General features: G+C 39.5%; 1 protein-coding gene across 1 annotated transcript; it reads left to right on the forward strand.

The window, feature by feature from the left end:
- The first annotated feature begins 13,577 nt into the window (after positions 1 to 13,577).
- Positions 13,578 to 22,318, forward strand: LOC122739020 (zinc finger protein 184-like). Its single transcript, XM_043980883.1, has 4 exons — positions 13,578 to 13,610; positions 15,411 to 15,537; positions 15,792 to 15,872; positions 21,099 to 22,318. Exons 1-4 carry the CDS (start codon positions 13,578 to 13,580, stop codon positions 22,316 to 22,318), a joined length of 1,461 nt encoding a protein of 486 aa, XP_043836818.1.
- Positions 22,319 to 23,042: the final 724 nt, after the last annotated feature.

The following is a 23,042-nucleotide window of genomic DNA, read 5'->3' on the forward strand; positions in this document are numbered from 1 at the left end:
GTGATCTGGGGTACAATAGATGGAAGCAGTAAGGATCTAGATAGGGTGACAGCGACAGACGGAATGGACCTCAAATGAAGAGAAACTGCTGAGAGGGGCAGCTGGAGGAACTAAAGGTGGTAGTAGAAAGAAAAGAGTATCCTGATTCTTCCTCTTGATCCAGTTTGTTGGGCAAAGAGAAGCAGCAGGTAGGCCTTGAGAGAGTGACAAAGGATGAGACATTTTCCACAAAAAGGTCAAGTTTCTATTTCAACAACCATTCTAGCAACACTGGACTGCCTCAGAGGAGACCTAATTCATTAAAGCCCCAGGGAGTTGTATTTCTTTCAAGCTAGAAAAAAGAAGACCCTTATGGTGGGATCAGGACAGTTGATGGAGTTTCTGGTACAGGAGGAGTTTGAAAACTTTCTCTGGAAACAGAGAGCAGTGGAGGCAAAGTGACAACTCTTCTTAGGACACTGACTTTAAAGTTTGTAATGACTGGAGCCTTTTCCTTTCCCTAACTTAAAGCTTGGCTTAGTAAGAGAATCTAGCAGAGAGTGATGGGAAGAGTAATGAATCTATTCCACTTCTTCCTTTTTTTAAAATTTCCCTAGCCACTGCCAGTAAGGTTATTTACTAAATGTTTCTTTGCTATTTAGACATTTTCCTATTGGTTATTTTTTAATGGTTTAATAGATTAAATGAAAATTTTAACACTTTAATGAGTTAGTGGTTTGTTTTATTTTTTGTTTTTGGTTTTGTTTTGTTGTTGCTATAGAGAGTATAAGAAAGAAGGAATACCTGTAAATATTTGATTGGGCTGAATTTCAGGTGGTTGGGAGATCACCATCCTAGCTTGGCTATCAATAGATTGCTTGGGTGCTCAAAACATTTTATGAATCATATTTTCAATTTCTATTTTAAGGTTTTTTTTTTTTTTTAGCTCTACAGGGAAGGAAGGAAATAAGCATTTATTAAGCACCTACATTGTGCTAGGCAATGTCCTAAGCGCTTGACAAATATCTTATTTGATCCTCACAACAACTATGGAACGTAGGTTCTCTTATTATTTACAGTTAAGAAAGCTGACGAAAAGGTTTAAGTGAATTGCTCAGCCAAGGTCATACAGCTAATAAGTGCATAAGGTAGGATTTGAATTCAGGTCTTCTTAACTTCCAGTTCAACACTCTATCCACTATGCCAACTAGCAGCCTAGACATGTGGAACTAAGACTTTTGCCTTTGACTAATACCCTCTCAAGCTAATCTTGTTATCTTTGCACCAAAAGCTTTTGGGTTTTTTCTCCCTCCACTAGAGAGAGTAAGTAAGTAGAGACTTCTAGAGAAAATCACATTCTGAGCCAAATACAGTGACCTTTACTGGGCAACACTATTAATAGTAAGAGATGGAAAAAATATGAGAGGAAAACATCTAGGATGGAAGGGAATTTGTTAATAGAAAAAGTTTCCAGAATGTACAATGGAAGAAGAGAAGGGCAGAAGTGGAAAGGAATAGGGGTGGGAGAGTGATGAATGAGAAAGGGATGAGAGTGATGGGTTTTTTACTTCATCTCTAAAATCAGAGGGATTGGGGGAGCAAGAAGTAATTATTTGCAAGTCATCAATTCTTCTACCCCCTCAGTCAGAGGACTTTAATTGAGGAGTCATACAGAGCCAGAAACTGGCTTGCCAGAGCATAAAAATAATGATGGAAGGAGCAACTAGCTGGTACAGTGGATAGAACACTAGCCTTGGAGTTTGGAGGACCTGAGTTCATATCCTGTCTCAGCTACTTACAAGCTGTGTGACCCAGGGCAAGTCACTTTAACCATTGCCTCTTAAAAGAAAAAGGTGATGACGAAAACTACTCACCTCCTGATAGAGCAAGTGAGGAACTAAATATGCAGAATAAAATATACATTTTTGGATACAACCAGTTTGGAAATTTGTTTTGATTGACTATGAATATTTGTCACAAGGGCTTTGTTTTTTCTCTAAGTGGGAAAGAGAAAAAACAAAAGCTTGATAATTTGACAAAAATTTTTAATTTTTAAAAAGGATTTCAAGTATACATATTCCAATTACAGGGCCTCGAAAGAGTCTTTTATTTTAATTTTTTGTCACCACCTTCCTGGGTGAAGTTTGTCTGCTTATTACCTTTCTCAGAGCTTATCTCACAAATCCAACCCAGATTCCTGTCACCTGTGGTCACCTCTGTAGATTATACAGAGAACAATAGATACATTGAAGAGGCAAATGTATAGGCCAAGAACCAATTAAAATAAAGGGCAATAAAAAGTAAACCTCCCAACACACCTGGTGCTCAAGCACTTGATAATGATGTTGCAAAGAAAGTATGAATTCTTTCAACATAAGTTAGATCAGCTGACCCCTGAGGTCCCTCTTAACTTTGAGATTCTTTGATTCTGGGCCATGGCTTCTTCATCTCTTAAATGGAGATAATAATGTTTCAGTACCTACCTCAAAAGATTATTGTAAGTTGTGGTATATGAAAGTAATGGAATACTATTGTGCTGTAAGAAATGATAAGCAGATGGATTTCAGAAAAACCTGGAAAGACTTACATGAATTGATGCTGAGTAAAATGAGCAGAACCAAGAGAACATTGTACACAGTAACAGCAACATTGTGTGATGATCAGCTGTGATAGATTTAACTCTTCTCAGCAACACAATGATCCAAAACAATGCCAAAAGACTTCCAGTGGAAAATGCTCTCCACACTCAGAAAAAGAACTATGGAGTCTGAATGTAAACTGAAGCATACTATTTTCACTGTTTTTCCTTTTGTTCTGATTAATGTGGAAATATTTTTGGGGGTGGGGCAGTGAGGGTTAGGTGACTTGCCCAGGGTCACACAGGTAGTAAGTGTCAAGTGTCTGAGGTCGAATTTGAACTCAGGTCCTCCTGAATCCAGGGCCTGTGCTTTATCCACTTCGCCACCTAGCTGCCCCAGTGGAAACATTTTTAACATGATAGTAATGTATAACCTATATCAAATTGTTTGCTGGCCTCGGGAGAGCGAAGGGTAGGGAGAGTGAGAGAAAAATTTGGAACTCAAAAAATATCTTTACATGTAATTGAGAAAAATAAAAAATTTAAAAATAAAAACAAAAAAAAGTTAAAAAAAGATCCTTGTGAGAAAAGTGCTTTGTAACCTATAGGTACTATATAAATGTAAGCCATTATTATCAACAATATTACTGAATACAATTATTTTCGATTGAGCAGTGTTTGACGGAGTCCCTAAGATGCATTTCAGACTGCTTCCAGGGGCTGCTAGTTCCTGGAGCCAGCCCATGGTCCTCCCGGAAGCTGCGAGCAGCTTATGCGGGCTCTCTATGTCTCTATCATCGGGTCCCTGGAGAGCCTTCAGGGTGCGGAAAGGCCTAAGAAGGAGGAAACAGCTCAGCCAGAAAGACCCGAAGTTCGAGGCTCAGTCTGCGCAGGCGCGGTTGTAAGTTGGCCAAGAACTTTATCCCCTTTTGTGCAACTGCTCCGCGTGGTGGTAAGTGTGGCCCTAGCCTCGGGGGCCCTCAGCCAGCTCCTCACGGAGCTCCGATGCTCCCCTTTCTGCACGCCCCAAGTTCCATACGCCCCTTCTCTAAGTCCTCCCTCCTCGCGCCCCTTCCTTACTCCCCTGCCCCGCATCCTTCTCTGCCATTCCCCAAGTGATCCCCTCTCCGGTGGCACAGCGCCCGTCCCACATTCCCACACCTCTTCCACTCACCGACTCCTGAGCTGCTCCAAATTCCTTCTCCCTGTTTTTCACACCTCCTCCTCCCAGTCGAACCCCAAGATCTTCATCCCTTCTCTTGTGATTCCCCCATCCACCCCCAACTCCTGGTAGCTTCTCCTTAGCCCCCTGCCCCGCCCTGCATGCCCTTCCATCACCATCCCTCTCCTCTAGTGTATCGTGTTCCGAATCCCCGCACTTTCCCTCTCCATAGGATCCTGTGCTTCCCATTCTGTCTCTCGCTCCTCCCGTGACTCTTCCTCTTCCCTAGCCTCGATCTGGACGCCCCTTTAGTGACTGAACAGATGAGTGGGTGGGAAGAAAAGAGAGCTGAGGAATTCAAGGGAAGTCTGTTTGAAAGGCTCAGGAGAAGGGAACTGTGTAAGAAGTTACATATTTACACATACTCAGAAAAAGCGCAGGAGAGTGACATTTGCGTGCGGGTGTGTAACTATCTATTTGGGGGGCTAGAGGAACCTAGGCTTCTCTTTCCTGCTCTGCATATGGGTGTCTTTAGCAACTCAACTGAGGTTTCCAGCTCTTGCTGGACACATTCAAGCCTGGGTGGAGGAGCTGACTCCTCCTGAGCCCAGAGGCTCAGTTCCTTATGTTGTGAAGTTAGGGCGAGGTACCAGATGTTTGTCTCTCAGGGCCTCTCAGTGTCAGGGAAAACCCAGTAGGGTGGGGGGGTGGGAGACTTTTTGTCAGAAGATCCTTGCATACGTAGCTGTGTGTACCTCAGAACACCCCAAACACACGTCTTTTTGTCAGAAAAGAGCCCTGTGCATAGGTTTCCTTGGAAGACCCTGTGAAGAGCCCTCTGATCATGTCAGAAAAAGAACCCTGTGTATCAGAGAACTTTTTGTAGGTAGGTCTCTTTATGCATCAGCTCTCTATATCTGCGACTGTTTCAGAGGTTGCTGTGTATGTCTCTGTATCAGAGAAAAATCCCTGTGTATTTCCGTGTCAGAGAATAACCCTGTTATTCAAATACTAATCTGTGTCGGAGCCCTACTCTATGAGTCCAACCACCCAGCCAATTATGAATCCATCTAATTATATTAACGTCTAATTCATATCTTCCCATCTTCTCTTAAAGGATACTATGAGATAGTTTCAGTACTTTACCAAAAGATTTGCTAAAATCTAAGAAAACTATATCCATAGCATTCCCTTCATCTACTAGTCTAAAAAATCCTGCCAATAAAGGACATGAAGTTATTCTGGCATGTTCCTGATGGAGCCATGCTGGCTCTTAATCACTGATTTCCTTTCCGGATAGTCAAGCAAATATCTCTTTATTAAACCTTTTAAGAATTTTCTCAGGAATTGAAGTCAAGCTCACTGGTCTATATTTTTTCAGTTTTTGTTCTCTTCCTTTTTTCTTTAAAGTAATAAACACTTTTATTTATAGTTTGGTGGTCCAATTTTTATCCCTCTTTCCCTCCCTCCCTTGTCCCTCCCTGAGGTGGTAAGCAATCAGATATAGGTTATACATATACGATTATGTAAAACATTGCCATATTAATAATTTTGTATAAGAAAACTTAAATAAAGAAAAAAATGAAAGAAAGTGAAAAATAGCATGCTACAGTCTGTGTTCCATCAATATCAGTTCATTCTTTGGAGGTGGATAGTATGTTTCATCAATCCTTTGGGATATATTGCTGAGAATAGTTAAGTCATTCACAGTTCTTCAAACAATATTGCTGTCTCTGTGCACAATGTGCTCTTGGTTCTGATCACTTTACTAAACATCAGTCCATACAAGTCTTTCCAGGCCTTTCTGAAATCATCTTGCTTGTCATTTCTTATAGCACAATGATATTCCATCACCATCATATATCACAGCTTGTTTAGCTATTCCCTAATTAATGGGCATTCCTTTCTCTTCCTTTTTTGACAATAATAATACTTACCTTTCTCCAATCTTGTTGTCTTGTTTTCCATAATCTCTCATATCACTCACAGTAGCTCTTTGGTTACCTTTGCCAATTCTCTCAGGACCCAGAGATGTCATTCACCTGAAACAGGTGATGAATTCATGAAGGTTAGCTAAGTGTTCATTTAATTTCTCTTTACTTATCTTGGGTATCAGCTTTGTTAGTCATTTTTCTTCTGTCATTTCCAGTGTAAAAGTTAATCTCCTTTGCTGAGAAAATAGAAATTGTTACCAACCCTTCTTCATTCCTCCTTTTCCCCCAATATAACTTTTTTTAAACACCTTTTTGTTGTCAGTTACCAAGCATTTATTGAGCACTCAATTTGTGCCAGTCATGTTGCTAAGCACTGAGCATACAAATAAAGGCCAAAAGAGTTCCTGCCCTCCAGAAGATCACATTCTAATGGGGGAGACAGTATGCAAACAAGATGTACATGAAATATACATGCAGAGTAAATTGGAAGTAAACTCAGAGGGAAGACAGTAGTATTAAGGGAGGCTAGGACAGGCTTCTTGCAGAAGGTAGGATTTTAATTTCAACTTAAGGAGTTGAAGGTTAGGAAAGAAAACATTCCAGGCATGGGAGACAGCCAGTGAAAATGCAGAGAGCTGGGAAATGGAGTGTCATGTGTAAGGAACAGCAAAGAGGCCAGTGTCACTGGACCCTAGACTATGTGAAGGGGAGTAAAGTCTTCTATATAAGAAGAGTGGAAAGGTAAAAAGGGGCTAGGTTATGAAGGGCTTTAAAGGCCAAATGGAGGGGTATATATTTGATCCTGGAGGTAATAGGAAGCCATTGGAGTTTATTGAGTAAACCTACAGTGATATAGTTAGTTCTATGCTTTAAGAAGATCACACCTGACACTAGCTGTGTGACCCTGGGCAAGTCACTTAACTCTCATTGTCGTGAAAAAACAAAACAAAACAAAATCTAAGTTGGTTGGTGAGATCAGGGCTGGAGGCATAGATTTGGGAGACCATCTGCATAGCGATGGTTATTTGAAACTATAGGAATGAAAGATTTTGCCAAATGAACTGAGTATATAGAGAGGACAAGATGACAGAGAGCTGAACCTTGGAGAGCATCCATCCAAAGGGATCAAAAAAAGAAGATGCTGAAGCAATGAAGGAGAGAGAAATAGTAGTTGAAAATCTATGAGGTAACCAGGAGGGAATGATTTTTCAAAAGCTGGGGAAAGAAAAGGTTGGTAACAGTAACAATTACTGCAGAAAGGTCAAGGAGAATGACAACAGAAACAAGCTCTGGACCCACATCCCCATTTGCCATCCCCTCCTAGAGATCTTGCTGCCTCCTAAAATTCAACATGCTTCAAACCAAGGTTATTCACTATTTTCCCCAACCATTCATTATTCCCCCATTTTCCTGTGTTTGTGGCCTTGTGGTTGTCTTTGAGCCTCTTTCTTTTCAAATCCAATCAGTTTCTAAGTCCTATCATAGGATCATATAGAGTTGAAAGAGACCTTAGAGATCAAGTTCAACTACCCCACTTTACAGAAGAGGAAACTGAAAAACAGAGATGTTAAATAACTTGCCTACAAAACTGTCACAAAACTAGTAAATGTCTGAGGTAGGATTTGACTCCAGTGCTTTGCACACTGTGACACCGAACTGCTTCAAGAAATCATATCAGATGACTAATATGGTAATGTTTTACATAATTGCACATGTATAACCTATGTTGATTGCTTGCAACCTTGAGGAGGGGGGAGGGTAGAGAGGGAGGGAATGAGAGAGGGATAGAATTTGGAACTCATAACTTTAAATAAATAAATAAGTGTGTGTGTGGGGGGATAAATCATATCAGGCTGTCCCCATGCCCAGAATACTATCCTTCCTCACCTCCGTCTCTGTTAATTTCACCTGTGTAACATTTCATTTCCTCCTCTCTATTCCCACCATCCTCATCTTCCTTCAAGTTCTCCTTGCTACTTATCTGGACTATTACATGACTAATAAGTCCTCCCATCTACATTCAATCCATCTCTTATACTATTACACAAAAATTATCTTTCTTAAACATGTCATCATTCTGTTTTTAAAACTTTAGAAGCTCCATATTGCCTCTTAAAGGTCAGACTCCTTTGAATAGCTTTCAAAGTCTTCTGCAATGGGATGGCAAACCTTTCTTCCCTTATGTGTTATGATTCTTCTTCATGTAGTCCATGCTCCAGCAAAACCAGCCTGACTACTATTCATCTTCAAACATGCATTCTCCAGCTTCTATATCTTTGCTCACAGAGGTCCCTATGTCTGGAACCTCTCCCTCTGAACTTGTTGAAGCCTCATCCATCTTTAAAGTAAGAATGCCCCTTCAATTCTCCCTGATCAACTTGGTTAGTACAGTCTCCCTCTCAAGCTTAACATGGCAATTTTATGACTCTCTTAAGTATTTATCATTTATCATTGTGTATTATATTTGCCTGTATATGTCTTATGCCTCTACTAAACTGTAATTTCAATGAGAGGATTTTTACCATATCTCAACTTTGTATCTCTTCCAGTGTCTAGCACAGTTCTCTGCATACGGTAGTCCCTTAAATGTCTATTAAATAAATAAATGACCACTGAATTTATTGATTAATCTTCAGTATTTGGATGGAACTGAAGTCAGATTGTAAGAGGTTATGGAGAGTCTAAATGTTAATTAAGTAGAGACATGTGCCCATATATCTGTTTGGAATCTCTATTGGTCTCTGAACAAACCTTCAATCTCTCTCTCTCTCTCTCTCTCTCTCTCTCTCTCTCTCTCTCTCTCTCTCTCTCTCTCTCCTGTAAAAGATTGTACCCTAAACTACAACTAGGAGCCTGTCTCTGGTCCTCTTTCCTAGATCCGCCCACTTCTACAGTTCATCTTTTATTAGAATTGTATAGTCCCCATTCCCTGGACATCACAAGTTTCCTCAATCAAGGACTACCCTAAAGTACTACCTGAGAATATAGAGGAAACAAAGCTGTATTGACTCCCCCTTCCATGAGAGTTAAAAAAAAAAAACTAGGGAAAAGAGGAAGATCAAGAAGGGAGAGTATTTCTGCTCTAGATGGATGAGACTGTGATCACAGACCATTCAGGATTGCTCAGTTCTTGTATTGCTTCTGTGCTTGTTTCCAAGGAAAGTAATGTTTAGATTGGAAAGGATAAAGCAAAAATGACTAATAAGTGTCAATAGCATAGATGAGTGGATGACAGTAAGGGAATAGTTAGCTACTCTTAAAGTCAAGTTGTCAAAAAAAAAAAGTCAAGTTGTCTTCCCTAAATCATCAGGCATTAGGGTTACGAAAGAATTGTAGTGATTGGTGAGCCACTGTCAGTAATGTTTGAAAGATTATAGAGAGTGGGAGAGGTAGCATAAGAATTGGAGAAGGGCAAATGTAGGAATGATTGATGAGTATCAAGAAAAGGAAGAAATAGCTACAAAGAGCCAGAGTGACTTTATCATGAAGATATCATAACCTTAGTTCTTTTTTTTTTTACAAGGTTACTAAATTGGTATATCAGAGGATTGCTATAGCTATAATTTACCTATATTTTAACAAAATATTTAATGAACCCTCTCATGCTATTCTACTGGAGAGGATGGTGAAATTTGGGCTAGACAATAGTACAATTGGTTAGATTTTGAAAGGTTGAATGACCGATCCAAATCGTTTGTCCTTAATGGTTGTATGTCATCTTAAAAATCTTGACTGAATAGAATGTTGGATCAGATCAAAGAAGATGACATTTAATTGGGACAAATGCAAAGACAGTTACTTCAGTTAAAAAAGAATTAACTTCATAGATACAAGATGGGACAATATGGTTTTTAGTGGACCACAAACTTGTTGAATCAGCAGAACAATACGAGAGCCAAAAGAGCTAATGCAATTGTAGGTCACATTAGAAGCAGTAGAGAGTATTCAGGAATAATCCTAGTGAGGGTCCTACTGGACTCTGCCTCGATCAGACCACATCTAAAGTGTCATGGTCAGTCCTGAGCACCACATTTTAGGACTGATGCTTAGAAACTGAAGAATGGCCCAGGGGAAAGTAATCATGATGAAAAAAGGCCTCAAGTTCATGATCTGTGGGGATCGATTAAAGGAGTTGGAGATGTTTAGCTTGGAGAAGAGAAGACTAAAGGGGACCTAGGTAACTGTCTATGCAAGTATTTGAAGGGTGGTCACATGGAAGAAGAATTAGATTTATTCTGCTCAGCCCCAGAAGGTAGAACTAGAACCAATGACTGGAAGTTTAAAAAAGACAAATATAGTCTTGATATACAGAAAAATGCCTGTAAGAATTAGTTACATACAAATAAAGTGGGCTATCTTGGGATATAGTTATTTCCCTTTCACTTGGCTTCTTTCATTAAAGCCTGAAGATCCATTTCAAGAATATTATAGAAGAGGGAATTATGGGGAGGCCAGGGGAAGATACATTGGAGTAAATCACCTCTCTGAGCTCTTCACTAGTCTAAGGTCAGGCACATGGAAAATCAGGAAGTAAGTGAAAACTGTAAAAGATGTTCAGAGATGAGATATATGGTGGGCAAACATAAGCAATTATTTCATTGATTCTATGCCATCTCTGTCATCTGTTTCACTGTTTGGCTTTCCTCTCTCAGTTTTAATAACCTGGACCCCATATATGTCCCCCAACGTGACTACTGGGTATACTGGTGGCTCCCCCTTTCAACTACCCTTCTTCTCTTAGCAATACATTTGAATGTTAAGTTTTTACTTTCCTCTTTGTTACAATCTACAGAGCTTTTCTCTCATTCATACAGAAGAAATGAGCAACATTAACAGATTTGCATATCCATATCCTTATGAACCCTCATGCTTGCTCTGTCCTGTTTCTGGCCACAATGGTCCTGGATAGAATCTATAGGTATTCATCCTGGAATACTAGGTCTGTATCTTGCCTCAGAGTCCCAAGGCCCCAGTTTCTCAGTAAGACAAAGAAAGATGCCTCTGGGGAACAGGCATCCATCTGAGGACAAAATATACATGACCTAAGATCTTTTTCCAGATTGTCATTTCGGATCTTCCAAGATAGGCCACTTTACTTTTGTGCTGCTATAATTCTTAGAATTTTTTCTTTATATTAAGCCTATATTTGTCTTTTTTAAATTTCCACTCATTGTTCTAGTTCTGCCTTCTGGGGCTGATAAGAATAAATCTAATTCCTCCTCCGTGTGACAACCCCTTAGATATTTGCAAAGACAGCTATGTAGGCTCCCTTTAGATTTCAGATTCTAGTGTCTGACAGAAAGCAGCAGGCCCAAGGATAATTGGTGCTGGAACAATTCTTGCCCATATTGCCTGGGGCCACAGAATCATAGATTTAGAGCTGAAACTGAACTTTGAGACCACAAAGTCCAGCCTCATAATCTTACAAATGAGGAAACTGAGGCACATAGATGTTAAGTGATTTGCCCACAGCTATTCGTAAGTCCCTGAGGCTGGATTTGAACCTACTGCAAGTTCAATGCTCCATATGCTCTTCCATGATGTCTCTCCAGTGATAAGGATGTAGGTAAAGTTGTCATATCCAGAAAATAGGAAGGAAGCAGGATGATCATGGAGAATTTGAATCAAGTATTTTAGAGTGGTGATATGTATGAGAGAATGGTTCAGATGGGAAATGAACAATATTTGTTAACCTCCATTTCTATCACACTAGTCCAATTCCTTACCTTTCACCTGATCTGGCTTGCTCTGGGCTCTTAGCTGGTTCACACCTTCCACTACACCTAGTCCATAACTACTACCACCACAGCTGGTGTCTTGGGACATGCTGATCCTTGACAAAGTTGCAGAATTTATTAATTTAATCTTTTAAAAAATTATACACCTAATCATATCTCAATGACTACAATCAAAACCATGTAATAATATTTCTAAAAGAAATAATAATAGCTTAGTTGATGTTTCCTTCTCTGATCTCTTTTCTGTTTTTGTACTTAAAAATATAGGTTGTTATTCTCATCCTGGTTTTTTGGCCTTGTATTACTTTGCATAACTTTCCATATTTCTTTGTAATCCTCATATTTTGATGTTTAATGATGTAATAATATTTCATTACACTGACATACTCCAATACATTCACCATTTCCTATTGTTAGACTATACATTAATTTCAGGTCTTCACTATGACAAGGGAAGCAGCTATTTGTATGAAGTTTTTTCCTCCTTTTGACAATATTCTTAGGATGTAGCCATCATGTTAGACTATTATATCAGGATATAATAATATGTTTATGCAATACATAATAAGAATGTTGTGTATCACAAATTGCTTGGTAAAAAGATTGTATCATTTTCTAATTCCATTAGCTATGCAATGGAGAGTCTCTTTCCCCACATCTCCAACAACATTGAATTTTGGCCTTTTTTAGGTATTTTTTTCTAAATATACGTTGTCTTATTTTATTTAATTCTACAAAGTATTTTGGTTAATGTTACATTAAATTGTAAGTTAATTACTGAAGTAATAGCCCTCCATTAAAATTCTCCAAAGCTCAGTCTTGGTGTGGAAGTCACCTTGGACTCTTTATCTTTTTCCAGAAAATATATAAATTGGTGAAAAAAACCTCTCCTTATATCTAACCCTATTACAGTTAAAGATAGAAATTATTTCAAGGAAGCCTTTTACCACCTGGATCAAACCTACCTTTTCAGCCTTCTTCTGTTTTACTTCCCTTCATGCACTCTTTGGTCTGTCCAAATTGGCCTGCTTGTTCCTCACACAGAAAATTCCATTCCCCCCACCCCCCCCCATCTCTATTTTTGTGCACACAGTCTGCTAGGCCTGGAATAGGCTCCCTCCTTATCTCTTCCTCTTAAACCCTTAGTTTAAAGCTCAAGTACCACCAACTACCTAAGGTTTTTCCTGATCTGCTTAGTTGCTAGTGAGTGCCTTCCCCCTTCCAGTTTTTTTTCTTTAGGTATTTAATTTATATGTGTGTATGTATATAGGTATATATGTGTGCATATATATTACTTTTTCATTTTACATGTATTTATTTATATGTGTACATGTTGTCTCTCCATGATAGAATGTTAGCTCCTTGAAAGCAAGGACTGTTTCAATTTTATTTTTGTATTCCCACATGTAGGATAGAACTTGGCATATATAAGGCAATTAATAAATGCTTGAATTGAACCAGGAAAGAAATAAGTGTCAAAAAGGTCAAAGTAAAATAGAATACCCAGGATAAGAGGGTAGCAGTGTTAAATGCTTCTGTGATCAAGAAAGTGGGGGGTGTGTGTGAAAAAAGGCCATTGGATTTAGCAATTTCAGGATAATTGGAAACCTTGGGGATATCAGCATAAGTGAAGTGGTGGCGTCAAAGCCAGGTGCAATGAATGTAGAAGGCTTTGTATAGGAGTTTGGCTATAAATTGAATGGTTGCTGAATATCTTATGACGCTGTTTTCTCCAGGGACCTCAGTAGCTTGCCTATACAGGAATAGGAATTTTTTTTCATTAAATGAGTGCACTTCAGAAAGATTATATTTCTTACCCCATATTACACATGAGAACAGCTGCAAATTCAAGCAAATGTGTCCTGAATTTCAGGCTAGATATAGTTCTATCTCCTGGGACCCGCTAGGACCACAGGGACAGAGTATAATATGCAGGAAGTCTTATCGTTGGGCCTTTTTTTCCTATTCATGGAAAAGGATGGGATTTCTTCTAACCTAACTTTGGACACGTGTTCTTAAGGAATATGGTGATGATATCCAATTGGCATATTATGGGGTTGAGTCTGATGAGACTGAAATCTACAAGGTCAAATGGTTTCCCTCATGGTCCCTTTCCTCCCAGCCCAGTTTTGACTTTTCAAGACTCTGCCCTTCCTCAAGAGGGGAGCACCAAAGAAGAGGAGGGAATGGCTTCTTGGAGCACAAAAGCCTTATCTAAGGTAAGTTAGGCTTCCTACACACACTCGTGCACGCTAACACACACACACACACACACACACACACTCCACAGGGATTTTAGTCCTCATTGTTCACTGTCAGAAGGCTCTGATACTCTGATATATGAAGAAATCATGGCATAGTTTCCAACCTCAGGAGAGTGTTCTATAAACTCTTTGAAGGCAGCAGCTGTTTATTAGGTTGGTTGTTTTTTTTTTTATTCCTAGTGCCTAGCACTGTGTCTGGCACATAAAAGATATGTACTGCTTGTTGGATGAATGAATAAGTGAATTTGCCTAGTCCCCTCCAAGAATGGCCCTCTTGTGTCTGCCAGATGCTCATTTGACAGAGCATTCAGAACTTTGAAGTGCTCAGAACTATATTAAGATCTATGAATGAGCCAAAACAGAAAGATAAAGTACAGTTCTTTACTTCAAGTAGATTATAATCTTCTTGGTGGGTGGGGAGTGGAAATGACACATCTATGAAATAATAATAATTACCAGAGCCATAACTAGTAATTTTTATATTTGAGACTAATAGCACAAACCAGGCCTTCAAATCAACTGCATCATTCATAATATGAAAATAATTTAAGAATAAGACACATTCAGCTAAGTGGTAGGGAAAACCAATTGCATTAGTGGTGAAGGGGATAGAATCACAGAACAGGGGCAGCTAAGTGGCACAGTGGATAAAACACTGGCCCTGGATTCAGGAGGACCTGCATTCAAATCCATCCTCAGACACTTGACACTTACTAGCTGTGTAACCTTGGTCAAATCACTTAACCCTCATTGCCCCATGGGGGGAGGGGAGGGGGCAAAGAATCTCAGAACAACTCTCCAAGGTCACCTAGTCTAACTCGTGGGGTATGGACATGCTCTCTCCACCAAAGAGGCCCTGGCAAATCACATGGAAGGAAAGGTACCACTGGAAAAACTAGTTTTCACTGGGGTAAAGTGTAAAGGGAGGGAGAACAGCGTGTCTTCCTGGAAAGATGAGATGGATTAGAAAAACTACTGTAGGGAATGTGATAGTCAAAGAAGAGTCAAGAATTTCCAAGCATCAAGAAGGACCCAGATGAAATTAATTTAATTAAATTCAACAAGCATTTATTAAGTGCCTGCTATGTGCTAGGCACTGCGGTAGGTGCTAGTGATCTAAAAGAAAAATGACAGTGCAGCTAGGTGGCACAGTGGATAAAGCACTGGCCCTGGATTCAGGAGGACCTGAGTTCAAATCCGGCCTCAGACACTTAACACTTACTAGCTGTGTGACCCTGGGCAAGTCACTTAACCCCAATTGCCTCACCAAAAAAAGAAAAAAGAAAAATGAAACAGTCCCTGCCACTAGCTTACATTACTGGGGAAAACAATATATTCAGAGATAAATAAGTACAAACACACACACATATGCACACATATATACACACATACACACATACATACATATATAGACACAGATAGTAGGTGGGGGTTAAAAGTGAGGATAGAAAAAAGCAATAACTAGATACAATCTTCTGTTGTTAAGTTGTGCCGTGTATTTGTTTTTCTCCAAAGGGGAGACATTGCTTCTTAGGGGTAAAGACCAAGCCTCATATTTCTTTGTTCCTCCAACAGATTTTAGCACAGTTATGCACATAATAGCAAATCAGTAAATACTTGACTTGACTTGGAACATTCAGAAGTTTTCACATAATCAGAAGATATAATCCCATCTACTTTCTTTGCTACCAGTTTTCCTCAATGCCATGTTGGGGGATAGTCTCAGATTGAACAGAAATGTGTTTACCATTTCAGGCATCAGTGACATTTGAGGATGTGGCTGTGAACTTCACCCAAGAGGAGTGGAAGCGCCTGGGCCCTACTCAGAGAGCCCTGTACAGGGATGTGATGCTGGAGAACTATAGGAATCTGGTCTCCCTGGGTAAGGGTAGCGTCCCCGGTGACTTACTCTGTCCGTTGGACCAATGTTATTTTCATGGTTCTTAAAAATCCATGGGTCCCTCTGGGACCTAGAAACAGGATATTCATAATTGGGTAGCTTCATTGTGCTTCCCATGGTACTGCCCTTATTTCACCCTTCAGAGATCCTAAAGACCAAGGGGATGGGACTGAATCCTAGGATGAGTCTTTATGCCTAGCACAGATACCCAAGTCCTTGTTTTCACTCATGAGCAGGGCATCAAGTTTCCAAACCTGATGTGATCTCCCAGTTGGAACAAGGAAAAGAGCCTTGGATGGTGAAGAGAAAAAGTCCAGGTGAGTAAGTGAAACAGAATCACTGAGTTGCTGGGACCTTTAAGGTTACTAAATCCAACCCACCTTTATAGCATGTTTAACAAATGGTCATCCATCCTCTGCTTTGAGAAGCTCAGTTAAGGGGAACCCACTGTTTCTCCCCAAGAAGCCCAGTCCATTCATATAACTAATTATTTGAATACTTTCCCTTACATTAGATCTAGATAGCCTTCTCTATAAATTCTACCCATCTTTCCTAGTTCTATCCTCTGGGGGCAAACAGAACCAAGTCTAATCCCTCTTAAACATGAACACATCACAGTCCCTCTGATACTTGAAGACAGGCATCATAACCCTTCAAGGCTTCTCTAAGCTACACATCTCCAGTTTCTAATCCTTAAATGAAAACCAAAGAGACAGGAATCACTGTAACAGTTACTGAGGGGAAATAGAATCTTGGAAATGGTTGTTGAATAATTCTCCTCAAAGCTTCCCAAGCTTATGGAGAAAACTGAGGCCATTTGGCAGGAGTCTCCTCAGAAACCTCAGAGTATCATAGAGTAGGAGGGAATATGGAAGGTCATCTAATCAGCTTCCCACCCAGTGCAGGAATCCCTTCTTTGACATCCTGCCTTGGCCTGAGTGCTTTTCATGTCAAGCTCACTGCTTTGTGAGGTGCCCTATTCCATTTTGCTGACTGTTCACAAGATTATCATTCTTTTGGGATGGATTTGCTTTTTTATAACTTTTATCCATGGGACCTAGCTCTCTTCTCTTGATCAAGCTATTCTATTTCCTACTCCACAGGGCCTACTCCATGAGTAGGGCCATAATGTGCATCTAAGTATGTGTCCTTTACTCTTTCCTCCTTCCCTTTTATTTCAGAAAAGGACGTTTCCCTCAGTTTAGGCTCATAGGCTTATGGGATGTTAGAACTGGAAAGAGCCTTAGAGACCATATAATCCAATCTCTTTTTACAGATGTGCACACTATGGATTATATCCTTTTCTAAAACTTTGATCTTCTGGTTATTTCTTTCTTCTCTAGAATCTTCCTTTTCTCCCTTTCACTTATAGTTCCTTCAATTATATAACCAATACTTACTGCCACAGTTGCCATTTTCTTGTTAACTCTTATTAATCTTGAATTTCTTTAGGTTGACTTCATATCCCTTTTATGATTCACACTCTTTCCTGCAGTTGTGGCTTTGAATGTCTTCTATCCTCTGCCTGGAATACTCTCTCTTTCCTCAATGCATATCCATTTAAAAAATTCCCATTTAGGGGCAGCTAGATGGCGCAGTGGATAAGGCACCAGCCCTGGATTCAGGAGTACCTGAGTTCAAATCTGGCCTCAGACACTTAACACTTACTAGCTGTGTGACCCTGGGCAAGTCACTTAACCCCAACTGCCTCACCAAAAAAAAAAAATTCCCATTTAGCACCGGCCCTGGATTCAGGAGGACCTGAGTTCAAATCCGGCCTCAGACACTTGACACTTACTAGCTATGTGACCCTGTGCAAGTCACTTAACTCTCATTACCCTGCCCCCCAAAAATTTCCATTTAAATTTTAAAATTCTTTACTTTGAAACGTTCCCTGACTACTTCAGCCTATATTCATCTTTCCTTCCTCCAAAGCACTAAACTCTACCAAGTCCTACTGTTTTTGTCCTTTAAAACATTTTATACAATTGTCACCAATCTTTGTGCTTTCTTTTTTGAAATGTTTCTTAGGCTGGACTATTGCAACAAACCCCTAATTGGTCTCCCTCCCCCAAGTCTTTTCCCCACTTTTAACAATCCTCTACCCAGCTCCCAAAGTAACTTTCTAAAATCAGAGGTCTGACCATGTCCCTCTTTTGCACAATAAACTCCACTGCCTTTCCTTGTCCTCAGGGATCAAATACAAATTCTTCTGTTTGACTTTTTAATTTGATTTAATTTGATTATTTTATTTTATTTTGTGGGGCAATGAGAGTTAAGTGACTTGCCCTGAGTCACACAGCTAGTAAGTGTCAAGTGTCTGAGGCTGGATTTGAACTCAGGTTCTCCCGAATCCAGGGCTGGTGCTTTATCCATTGAGCTACCTAGCTGCTCCCTCTGTTTGACTTTTAAAGCTCATCACAAACTGGCACAATCTACCCTTCCACCCTTACACATTGCTTCTCTTCCTGGTGCACCCATAATGGTTTTCTTACTGTTTCTTTTAGAAGGCTCTCCAGCTCTTATCTCCATGCCTTTGTATTGGCTGTCCCCTGTTTCTGGAATGCTCTCCCTCCTCATCTTCACTTCTTAGAACCCTTAGTTTCCTTCAGTTAAAGCTCTGCTTCCTGCATGAAGCCTTTCCTGACCTCCCAAATTCAAGCTCATTTCTTCAGAATTACTTTGTATTACTTTACATATACCTCTATATGTGCATATTGTTTTCTCAGGCTAGAATGTAAGCTCTTTGAGGGCAAGGGCTACTAAATTTTGGTCTCTATATTCCCAGCACCTAGCATAGTGCCTGATACTTTGTAAATACTTAAATGTGTGGTGATTTTTGATCGATGCTGTGCTCCATCCTAAAATCCTGGCTTTAAATATGCTGTGCCCTCTACTTGGGAGTCCTCCTCCTTCCTTTCTCTATTATGAAAGCCAGAGAATCAACTTCATAGACATCATCATTAAATCCACGTAAGCTGATGAAATTGCCAAAGGAGGGGGTGTAAGGAGAGTAAAGAAGAGACAGATCCTTAGGGTACAACCACAGTTAGAGGGAATGATATAGATGATGATACAGCAAAAGAGACTGATAAGGAGTAGTCAGACAGATGGGAGAACCAAGAAAGAGTATTGTCATAAGCATCTAGCAGGAGAATCATACAAGTTGTAAATAATCTCACAATAGTGAGAGGTGTCATTATAGGGAAAGAGTAAAGGCAGGAAGAACTGTTAGGAAGTTATTGTAATATTCCACATAGATGAAAGCCTGTTCTAGGGTGGTAGCTATGAAAATCGAGAGATTGTGAGTACAATGGTACAATCATATTTGTAGAGATAGAATTGGCTATGGAGGTTAAGGAGCATTCATTAACTAATTGCTTGATGAAAAAGCATTTATTAAGTGCTTTCTGTGTACAAGACACTTGTACAAGGTCCAGTGCTTATCATTGGGCATCCAAATGAAACTAGAGAGATAATCTCTGACCTTAAGCTTATATTTTAGAACAGGGAGATAACATCAAGTTGATGTCTAGCGAAGAAAGTTTTGGTTTGGGGAATCATAGGAAAGGATGGTTAAATTCATAGGGCATTGAATTGATATTCCCTTTTCAAAAGCAATGGTCATATTGATTTGATTACCATGACCAGGGCAAGAGGTAGAAAGTGAGAGATAACTGGAACAGGGTCTGGATTCTGGAGGTCTATAACTAGTGTGAAGGTGATGACTCTGCTGAGGAGCAGTAGCATGCTGTCGGCTAGATGCTTTAAGTGAATACCTAGGATGAGATATGATGGTGAAGAATGCTGTGGGGAGTCACGGGCTAACAAGAAGAAATAGTAGGCTAAATAGGCAGACTAATAATACTCAATCAGTCACTAATCAAGTTAGCTTGATCCAAGGAGAAAGAAGAGTCAAATAGTACCAAGAGTTTAATAAACACAGGACCCTCTAATTACAAGTCAGTGAATATGGGAGAGATGGGACATGATGGTATATACTCACATCCCTGCAGTCACTGCTCATTCATCTGGGAAAAATGTCTAGAACTGATAGGAAGAAGCAAGGAACTAGGTGCAAGACTTATTGGACTGCTATTGCAATAATAACCACAAGTAACATTTATTTGGGTCTTCATAAAGTGCTATACAAACATCATCTCATTTGAGCCTCACAACAACTAGGTGTACGAGGTAATATAGACAACTATTTTTTTTTAATTTTTTTTTTTTTGCAGGGCAATGAGGGTTAAGTGACTTGCCTAGGGTCACACAGCTAGTTAAGTGTCAAGTATCTGAGGCTGGATTTGAACTCGGGTACTCCTGAATCCAAGGCCAGTGCTTTATCCGCTGCGCCACCTAGCTGCCCCCGACAACTCTTAATGATCCCCATTTTACAGATGAAGAAATTGACTCAGAATGGTTAAGGGATTTGCCCATAGCCACACAACTAACAAGTATCAAAGGTGAGAGTTAAACCTCAATTATCCTGACTCCAAGTCCAGCATAAGCTATCTACTAAGATACATTACGTCTCATACAATGCAATAATACAGGCACAAAATAAGACCTGGACTCTGAACCCAGGCTACCTCCCATGATTCTGCTCTGTCCAGAGAGTCACCCCCCTTCCTCATTTAGCCTGTTTCACTGATCACTGTTCTCAACTTTTAGTATGCCTTAATGATCCCTTCTCATCCTGTGATCACTTTCCATATTGCATCAGTTCCCTAACAGTTATTCATGTCCCCTTCTTAATGGTCTTCCCCTCTTCTTCTTAGTCTCTGTGATACCACTTAACCTTTCTGAGTCAGTTTCTTCATCTGTAAAATGGGAATAATAGCTATTTGTAGTACCTACTTCACGGGGTTGTTGTGAGGCTCCAGTGAGGTAAGGTATTGTTGTTCAGTCACATCCAGCTCTTCATAACTCTATTTGGAATTTTCTTGGCGAAGATACGAGAGTGGTTTCCCATTTCCTTCCCCAGCTTGTTTTACAGATGAGAAAACCTAGGCAAACAGAACTTGTCTAGTGTGACACAGCTAATAAGTATCTGAGGCCAGATTTGAACTCAGGAAGATGAGTCTTCCTGACTTTGATCCCAGCATTCAATCCATGGCACCACCAAGCCACCCTGAGATGATGTATACAAAGCACTTTATAAAGCACATATTCACTTTCCAGACTGCAAGGCCTTGTTCAAGACCTGTCAAAGCCACTTAAGCCTTGTACTCATTTTTTGGTTTGTTCATTTGTACCTATGATTGCATATGTATAGAAAACTCTTAGTGTGGAAAATCCCTCCACAAGTGCAGTGCTCTCAGGGCACTGAGAGGTTAAGTCTAAGGCCACACAGGCAGTATATTAGAAATAGAATCTGAGGTCCTCCTGACTCTGAGGCCAACCTTCCATCTACTGTACCATATTGACTCTCCACCTTGTACTTAATACTACCAGTTTAATTCTCCTATTAGCTCTATAATCATTTTCTTATTCCTAGTCCAGGGAACAGGAAATGTGCATATTTTTTTTATTTCCTTCAGTGTGGGAGACTGAAAATAAGAAACCTGAAAATAAGAAATCAGCTCAAAATCACAGCATTTCGGAAAAAGGCTCATTCCAGGAAATGATAAAGAAAAGACTTACAAGGGGTAAAAAATTAAAAAGTGATGGTCCATTGGGGAATCTTCAGAAGATCCAAGAGAGAAATTTGAGTCAGAAGACATTCACTAAAAATAAAATCCTCACTAGAAATAGAGGTCCTGAATATAATGAATTAGGAATAAGTGTAAATCAGAATTCAGGCCCTGTTACACAGCAAAACACTCCTAAAGGAGAGAGTGATGATAAATGTGATACCAGTAGATTGTGTCATTCAGACACAATCAAATCAAAGAAAATCCGTTCAGAGAAAAAGCCATATGATTGTAAGAAATGTGGGAAAGCCTTCAGGTGGTGTACAGAATTCACTCAACATCAAAGAGTCCATACTGGAGAGAAACCCTTTGAATGTAAGGTATGTGGGAAAGCCTTCAGATGGTGTACAGACCTCACTCAACATCAAAGAGTTCATACTGGAGAAAAACCCTATGAATGTAGTGAATGTGGGAAAACCTTCAGATGGAGTACAGATCTCACTCAACATCAGAGAACTCATACTGGAGAAAAACCCTACAAATGTAATGAATGTGGCAAATCCTTTAGTCAAAGTACAAATCTTACTCGACATCAGAGAACTCATACTGGAGAGAAACCCTTTAAATGCATTAAATGTGAGAAAACTTTTAGCCGGAGTACACACCTTACTCAACATCAAAGAATCCATACTGGAGAGAAACCCTATGAATGTAATGAATGTGGAAAAGCCTTTAATCGGAATACACATCTTATTAGGCATCAGAGAATTCATACAGGAGAGAAACCATGTGAATGTAGTCAATGTGGAAAATCCTTCAGGTGGACTACAGACCTTTCCCAACATCAGAAAACTCACACTGGAGAAAAACCTTATGGATGTAGAAAATGTGGGAAAGCCTTTAGCCGGAGTACACACCTTACTCAACATCAAAGAATCCATACTGGAGAGAAACCCTATGAATGTAATGAATGTGGGAAAGCCTTCAGGTGGCGTATAGACCTTACTCAACATCGAAAAATTCATACTGGTGAGAAGCCCTATGAATGCAATGACTGTGGGAAAGCTTTCAGTCAGAGCACAAACCTTACTCGACATCAGAGGATCCATATTAGGAAGAAACTTTAGTAGCTGAGTGACTATAAAAAAGATCTCACTCAACATTAGAAAATCCTATGCATATAATTTATAAGCAGAAACCTCTCATGTTTCCTCTGTCTCAATAGGTACAATGGAACCTTAGGAATGTAGTGAATAAAGGCAAGGTTTATTTCAGTATGGTCCTTTGCTTAAACACTCTCAAATCAAAATGTCTCAGTTACTAATCACAGTTTGTGATTTTGTTTGGGTTAGCTGAGACATAAAAGGGTACCCAATCCCTTTATTTCTATTTCTCCTCTAAATATATTGACTCTTACCATGTAGCAATAATGTTCTACAAAGGCCTATACATCTAAGTAGGAACTATGCTGAACTTAGTTTTCAAAAAACAGCAAACTTCAATAAGCTTTAACATGTTTATATTAAAAATCAAATCATTACACTTTTAAAATATTTTTAAATAAAGCAATGTGCTTTAAAGAAAAGGTAACATTTTTAAAGCAAATTAATTTTTAAAAAATATGGTAGTTTTTACACTGCCATAGCAGGTTATATTCCTAGAAAAGGTTTTAAGTTGATATGATGGCCAATATTATCTATATGAGATAGGGGGTCATTTTCAAACAACAAGTTCATATTCAATTTTAATAGGAAAACAAGCCTTATATCTCATCAACTATAATCTGATTAATATATAGTTTTCTCAAATGTATACAAATCACTTGAATGGAGTAAAATTGTAACAATCACA

This window comes from Dromiciops gliroides, chromosome 2 (assembly GCF_019393635.1).
Source record: "Dromiciops gliroides isolate mDroGli1 chromosome 2, mDroGli1.pri, whole genome shotgun sequence".
NCBI lineage: Eukaryota > Metazoa > Chordata > Mammalia > Microbiotheria > Microbiotheriidae > Dromiciops > Dromiciops gliroides.